This window comes from Lipotes vexillifer, unplaced genomic scaffold (genome assembly GCF_000442215.2).
Source record: "Lipotes vexillifer unplaced genomic scaffold, Lipotes_vexillifer_v1.1 scaffold241, whole genome shotgun sequence".
In the NCBI taxonomy this organism is placed as follows: domain Eukaryota; kingdom Metazoa; phylum Chordata; class Mammalia; order Artiodactyla; family Lipotidae; genus Lipotes; species Lipotes vexillifer.
This window is the reverse complement of record NW_006784922.1, coordinates 5,808,991-5,817,062: the sequence shown is the minus strand read 5'-3', so window position 1 is coordinate 5,817,062 and position 8,072 is coordinate 5,808,991. Positions and strand designations below refer to the sequence as shown.

The 8,072-nt window shown below is 39.9% G+C and overlaps 1 protein-coding gene across 2 annotated transcripts in view; it reads left to right on the top strand.

Annotated features, from left to right (window-relative positions):
• Positions 1–3,875: 3,875 nt before the first annotated feature.
• Positions 3,876–8,072, top strand: part of SREK1 (splicing regulatory glutamic acid and lysine rich protein 1) — a 53,261-nt gene continuing 49,064 nt past the window's right edge. Inside the window, exon 1 of one of the 2 annotated variants that reach the window (XM_007457094.1) lies at positions 3,876–4,189. In XM_007457094.1, the coding sequence (XP_007457156.1) occupies positions 4,032–4,189 (158 nt within the window). In that variant the 5' untranslated portion in view covers positions 3,876–4,031. The remainder of the gene's footprint in view (positions 4,190–8,072) is intronic. The other variant, XM_007457093.1, reaches the window with a different exon arrangement.

Genomic DNA, 8,072 nt, shown 5'->3' with positions numbered 1-8,072 from the left:
TACATTTTATTCCTGATTTTGTCATCTTTGCAGACTTTGACACTTTTTGTCATTCTTTCCTCCCTAGTCTTCATTTTTTCCCATTAAAACTTTTCCTCCCTCAACTTTTGTGACTATCCTCCCTCCTAATTTTCCTCCTGGCTTGGTTTTATTTATTTTTTTATTTTTGGCTGTTTGTTGTATTTGTCCCTTTAACGTTACCCAATGCATTTCTCATGCTACACATGTACCTGGCATAACTGTATCTACTTTGAAGCTTAAATCACATACTTTATCTTAGTTCTGGACATTTTCCTTAAATTTCATTTCAGGAGCTTGTCCATAATGGATTTCAATATTTTTTGCTCCTTCTTTACAAATTTGCTCTTCGTTCTTATTTTTGCTCCTAAACTATGGCACTATTACACAGTCCCTCAGGCCAGAAACAAATTCCTCCCTCTGCTTTACCATCAACAGATTACTAAATCTACTAAGTACCGCTTTACAACCTTCTTAACCAGTGGTGCTCAAATTGGGGTTCTTGGGGGCTTCGCTGGTGGCACAGCGGTTAAGTATCTACCTACCAATGCAGGGGACACGGGTTTGAGCCCTGGTTGGGGAAGATCCCGCATGCCGCGGAGCAACTAAGCCCGTAAGCCACAACTGCTGAAGCCTGTGCGCCTAGAGCCCGTGCTCCACAACAACAGAAGCCACTGCAATGAGAAGCTCGTGCGGCGCAACGAAGAGTAGCCCCCGCTCACTGCAACTAAAGAAAGCCCACGCGCAGCAACGAAGACCCAACACAGCCATAAATAAATAAATAAATTTATTTTTTAAAAACGGAGTTCTTGGATCACCAGCAGCACCATCACCTGGGAACTTGTTAGAAATTGAAATTTTCAGGCTCCTCCTCCAGATCTACTGAATCAGAATATCTGGGGATGGAGCCAGCAATCTGTTTTAATGTGCCCTCCAGGTGATTTTGATGCACATGAAAGTCTGAAGACCAGTGTTCTAAACAAGCGGTAGTTAATCCTGGGATCTATGGTTGGGCTTGAGGAAGACCGAAAAACCCTTGTAATTGTATCTAAAATCAAGTGTATGTCCATATATATTTTCCCGAATGGATAGTTTTTATCCCTTTTATTCTTAAATGGGTTCAATGACCCTAAATTTGGGACTGTTTCTTGCTTTCCACTACTACCACCACTTACCTTCGAACCAGTCCCTTTGCCTCTAGTTTCCACCCTTTTCAATATATCTCCATGTTGCAGTGACAACAATCATTCTAGGAATCTTGACATAGTCACTCTCCTGCTCAAGCATCTTCAACAGCTCCCAACAATTTGTCATAAAGTAACCTCTTAGCATGACAAACAGCATATTTCATCAAGGCTTATTCTTTCGTGTGTATCTCTAGTCATTCTCAGCCTTTGGTCTAGCAATACTAAACTTTGAATATTCTGGACCTCACTTGGGCTCTCATACCTTTCTGCCTTTGTATATTCTTCAAGCTCAGTCTGGAATGCCCTTCACTGCTCCTCCCTCCCTCCTTGTCTGGCTAATTCCTATTTGTTCAAGATTCAGTGCAAGCAACATCTCTCCTGGGAAGACTTCCACTGGCACTAAGTTTAAGTGGCCTTCCTATATGCACCCAATTCTCCCTGTGCTTATCCCTCTGGTAGTAGTTCTAAACATTTTGGTCTTAGGACCCTTTTACTCTTTACTCTTAAAAATTATCAAGGACCCTAAGAGATTTATGGGATATCTATCTATATTTATCATATTAGGAATTAAATCTGGGACTTCCCTGGTGGTGCAGTGGTTAAGAATCCCCCTGCCGATGCAGGGTACACGGGTTTGAGCCCTGGTCCAGGAAGATCTCACATGCTGCAGAGCAGCTAAGCCTGTGTGCCACAACTACTGAAGCCCGTGCGCCACAACTACTGAAGCCCGTGCGCCTAGAGCCTGTGATCTGCAACAAGGAAAGCCACCACAATGAGAAGCCCTTGCACCACAAGGAAGAGTAGCCCCTGCTCGCTGCAACTAGAGAAAGCCCATGTGCAGCGACAGACTCAACCCAATAAATAAATATATCAAAAAAAAAAAGAAATTTGTGAACTATAAGATTAAAATAACCCATGTAAAAATAATTATAAACCTGTTATGTACTTATATAAATGATGCATTTTTTCAGCCTGCTCCCAATGGCTATGGGCGGTAAATGATGTATTTTTATGGTAAAGTGATATTTCCCAAAAAAGAATTTTGAGAAGAGTGGTATTGCGTTACATTTTTCAAAGCTCTTTGATGTCTGGCTTAATAGAGGACAGCTGGATTTCCCTATCTGTTTGTGCATTCAATCTGTTGTGATATGTTTTTGTTGAAACATATGAAGAAAATCTGGTCTCACATAGATAAGGAGCTGGAAAAGGGGAAACTATTTTCATAGTCTTTCTAGATAATTCTAGATATTCTTGTTTGATACTACACTGAACTGGACATGTGATAGTTTCTAAGAGTGCAATTTCAATGTGGACTGAATCTGAAACCATATCAATTAACTTTTTGTATTTTGCTAGATTAAAATCCATGGGTCCATCCACTTTGATGACTCTTTTTGATTCTGTAATAGCATGCATTGATTATTTTGAAAACACTGGTTCATTGAGTTGTAGAGATTTTCAAATGGTCACTTATTTCAATATATAATGTGAAAAAATACGTTTGTTAATATCACTGGTGTTTTTAGCAGAAAAGTCTAAATACTGGAAAGCTGTCAAGCTCAAGGTGGTGGATACAAATTTTAAAAAGTTTGGATCTTTGTGTGAAAACTCAAACAATCACACAAGTGCTTTTTCTGGAGATGTTCCTCCTACTTGGGCATGCAGCAGAGGTACTTACCATTTCTTCACACATTAAAAAGAGGTGTATGCTAGGGTGAAGATTTAATAAAATTAATAATTTTTACTCCTTTGTCAAGGACATTCTTAAGTTAAACTAGCTTATTTAAAAACTCATAATTTTTGTATGTTGAGTGCCAGGAGGTGAAGAATACAAAATACCAGTAGTGCAGTTTGACACCACTTGCTTGATTCCTGCTAAGGTGCCAGCAGTCACTCACTATTGCTTTTACACCATCAGTGCAATTGTCAACAAAGTGAAAAAGATCAACAGAGTCTTAGTATTATGGAAACGGTTTTGACCTTGCATAATCACTCAAAAGGCTTCGAGGACCCTCCAGGTTCTGTGAATGGCATGTTGGGAACATCTGCCCTAGTTCCCCATACTACTGTTACTTGTCTCTCATTAGGTTGCAAGGTCTATGTGGACCTTCTGTAACTGTCTTTTATGTGCTCTTGTCTAACAGTGTCTGGTACATAACACTCAAATATTAATACCTGCGTAGTGAGCGAATAAATGTTATAAACGACAACAGCATAGCCTTCATCTTAACTGCTTCCTTCCTTAATTCCTTCAAAATTTACAGGTTTTGTAAAATTTCCCAAGTTTTTTCACAATTAGGACGCCGGCCAACTTTTTAAAATAGTCGGGGTGAGGGAGCTGCCTGTATATAATAATGACACGTTATAGATCGGTCAAGTATTGATCTGCGATGCTCGAGTCATTCCTTCTTCACAGCTCCGCACCAGCAGGCCAGGCCTCTCGGTTCCCCAGTCCTAACTAGTGTAAAAACTGGAAAGAGGTGGGTCTCCCATGTTTACAGGAGCACAAGAAACTGATCGAGTGGAGGCCGGGAAAAAACTCGATCAAAACCTTGCCAGGGAGAAGTGCAGCGGGAGAAACAGCCTCGGGTACCCGGGAGCTCCAGACCGAAGCCCCGCGAGATCCGCCGGGTTGCCGGGGAGACGCTTCCGGCTGGCGCGCGCAGCCCTGGGAGCAGGGGAGTTGTGAAATGGACGGCTAGACCTGCCCTCTGCCGTGAATTCGCTAGCGGGAGCGCGCTCGCGGCCGCGCGTTCTCCGCTTTCCCGGCTTAGTCGCTGACGCGTCGTAGACGTTGGGGAGGCAGGCTGCTGCAGCGGGATCGGGATGAACAGCGGCGGCTTCGGGTTGGGCTTAGGCTTCGGCCTCACCCCTACGGCGGTGATTCAGGTGACGAATCTGTCGTCGGCGGTGACCAGCGAGCAGATGCGGACGCTTTTTTCCTTCCTAGGAGAAATCGAGGAGCTGCGGCTCTACCCCCCGGAGTAAGTGCTCAAGCTCGGCTGGGGGAGGGGCGCGGGCGCCAGAGAGACCTCGGGAACCAAGGCATGGGGGAGAGCGCTGACGGGGGCGCGCGGTGTCAGTCACGTGACCGCCGGGTTTACCGTGGTGCCCATGTTTGATTAGGGCACCGCGGCCCGGGCCCCACGCTCCTGCTTTCCTTGTTAGTCGTATTTGGTGCGTTAACCTCTGCACAGAACCCTTACAGAGGAGTTAGAGAGGTTGCCTTTTTCGTGCTCTCCGGGCTATGGTCGCCGCCGGGTCCTCGAATTCAGTGCCCTTCCTCCCCTTCTTTTTTTTCCCGAACTTAAGATGGCCGCAGGTGGACCCTCGGTAGTCCTCATGGCAAGCTCCTGATAGCGTTTTTGCAATGGCAAATCGCGGAGACTGCGCCTGATAAACTGTCCAGTTCTTAGTGCCTCAGTGTCGGACCGTTGTTGCTGACGGGGAAGTGTGCAGCTGATGACAGATGGAATTAGGCCTATATTTGTCCCTAGGCCTGTGTTCACAAATTTAGCATCTTTTTGGTTCATTTAACCGAGCCCATCCATGTTGTTAAAGATCATGTCTGTTCACCCTTTTGGCAACGGATTAAAATTTCCTCCTAGAAGGTCACACCGTCCTAAACCTTTCAGAAAAAGTAATAGTCCGTACAGGATTACTCCTGCTGTATACTTTTAAAAGTCCAGATCTGGACTGGCATTCACAGTTCTCAGGCACTTCCCAAGTAGTGTATTTTGAAGTAACATTTCCCTTGTACAGTACGATCTACTCACAAAATTTGTTAGGGGTTTGAAGGTTGTTTACTTTCTTACAGGCATAAACTTTTTAAAGCTAGAGCTTAGAATATGAAAATTCTCAGTATTTTGTTCATTTTGTCAAAATCCTTAGAAGGAAGGGATAGTAGTTCCCCAGGATTTTTCTCCTTTTTAAAAAAATTTGTATTTGACTTTTTGGTTTGTTTCATAGTGATGCATGTAGACCTATTTTTCTTCGGTTTTCTCTCTGTAAGTATATTGCATTGCTATTGCATAGATATTGATAAAAGTTGGTGTTTGGATTTTAAAATTTTACTTGTTTTTCTTCTCATTTTTGTTTTGAAATATTTCATGTATACAGAAAAGCTAAAGAATAACTCCCATGTTCCCTTCATCTGCATTTATAGTTTGCCGCAGTTGATTTCTGTCTTTGTGTCTCACTCTCCCTCTCCCCACCTACACACACAGACACCCCTACAACCCTCCCCTCTCCCCTGCTTTTAAAAGTAGTTGCAGACACCATGCCTATTCGTTCCTCAACACTTAAATGTGAATCTCTTAAGTACATTCTCCTGCATTACCACAATACTATTAACACATCCAAGAAGTTTAGCATTGATTAAAATATAACATCTGAATTTCTTCAGTTATACTGATAATGCCTTTTTTCCATTTTCTTTTTCTGATCTAGAATATAATCAGATCACTCAATGCATTTGGTTATCTCTAATCTAGGACAGCCACCCCTCCATCCTCCCAGTTGCCTTTTTTTTTTTCCCAGTCACCTTTTTAAAAGTTTTTCATGACATTAATATTTTGTCTTGTAGTTTGTGTTGTAGAATGACTTATCTGGGTTTATATAAATTGGTTCTACATGAATAGATTCGGTAATACAGTTTTGTCAAAGATGCTTCATAAGGGCATGCACATGTATCTTTACTGACTAACCATGTCATGTATAGCTTTGAGTATCTTATAACTTTGTAAGTGCTTTCAGCTATCTCTTCATTTAAGCGCTCAGAACATTTCTTAATAATTGAGAACTGTTTGGAGGAGTGCTGTATTCTGAAAGAATTGGAATCAAATAGTAAAATATTTTGTACATGATTGTAAACTAACCTTGCTTTCAAGGTTGTGATAATAAGGTGTCTCATGGGCAGAAGAAATATATCACAGAATATTCTTCATTGCCAACATAACACTACTTACATAGTTGAAAAATGCACTTGGGTGGCAATATGCTGCCAGTTATCATCTGACATTTAGTAATGGGCTGTTTTTTGAAATCAAGTGTTAGTTGCTTGGAGTTTAAAAGTCAGAGAATAAAAAAGCTTGTCACTTAAACAGTGCATTAATATAGAATTATTGTGTCACAAACTGTAATACATTTTGCAAAATTGTAACATAAATATAATACATATAGGCCAGGCAAAATCCTTGACCAGTTTTTCTTAAAGGCAGTCAGTCCCTATTCCTGTTTTTCACAAGTATTGAAAAATACTTTTCATGCTTTTCTAATGGCATGTTTTCTGCTTGCTCTGTAATGAAGTTGTCATAACCTGGTCCTTATATTAAAGATGTGTTTGCAGATTTGGGCCGAAATGCATAAAAATGTAGTAGTAGTTGTATTGAAGACAGATGATTCTATTTTGCAGTGTTGTGGATACAGTATTTTATGATTAATCTTTGGAAGCTGAGTAGAAATTCATTTGTTTTAAATTTGGAATGATATTTCTTTAATAGAATGTGAGAATAGTTTCTCATTAACATTTTAAGAATTTGGTTGCTAATATGAAAATTCAGATTTTTAAATTTAATTTTTTTTGGCATGAGGCCATGATTCAGTTTCTTTTTAAACATTAAGAATTGGTGTAAACATTCACTGTAAATATTAAAAATTCTTATTAGTGCTGCCAGATGATAAATATCCAGAATTTCTGTTATAACTTTTTACTCAATAAGGGAATCTCATACATCATGAAAACCTTTTTACAATGGTAAGAAATCATTGTTGTTTTTTCAGTAAGCTTTTCATGGAGGTATAAGGAGCAGAAAAGTGCAGGGATAAGTGTATACAGCTTGTTGAATTTTCACAAAGTGAACACATCCAGCACCCAGATAGGATTCTCTGTGCCCTAGGAGTTCTCATCTCCCCCTTCAAGTGCATAATACCCCTAGGGTAATCCTGGCCTGATTTCTAACATCATTTCTAACATCAGCACTTGTGGGGTTTTTTGTTTTTTGTTTTTTTGCTTGCTGGTTTTCTTCACTTCTCTGGTCTTTAAAAGTACTAATAAGGTTAAAGCTGTCAACTAGCTAAAATTAATATAACCTATATAGTCACATCAGGAGAAATAGAGAAAAAGGTACACTGCCAGTGATCCTACCACCCTATCAAAACCTCTTTCCAGTCCTTTTTACATGCATTTATTTTAATATAGTGTAATCAAAGGATTTATACACTGTTACTGTAAACTTTTTTCACTCAGCCTGTGGTAAGCATTTTTCCTATTGTTGTGTTTTATTTATTGTAATATTTAAAGGCTGATGCCTCAAGTGTGTATGTGTGTTTGAAATTCTGTCATTGAATTTTAGCTAGAAATATTTGAAAAATGTGTATTTTTGATTGTCCACAGTGATTGGAGGGCCTCTGGCATTTAGTGGGTAAGTGTCAATAATTCATAAGGAAGTCTTACAGAAAGGAGAATTGTGGCATCCAGACAATCACTGGAGCCCTACTGAGAAACCCTGTTATACATTGTGTCAGTTTATATTTTCATACATAAAGCTATATACTTTGTCCATGTTTTGCATTGTATCTTTTTTGATAGATCCTCAAGGGATGTATATTAATATAATAAAGTATTGGACATAGTATTGCCACATTGATTTTTTAAAAGATTGTACAGTGCCATCACCATGTTTAATGAAAAATAAGGTAACCAGTTAGGGTCTAAGAAATTTAACTGGTGCTCAAAAAGTTGGTTCTGTGATTTCTCCATTAAACTCCCAGTGAGAAATTCTGATTTGTTTGAATAGTGATTGTAGAAGGTTTTATATTTAAAGAAACAAAACAAAACTTGATTCAGCAAATGAGGTCAAAGTAAAA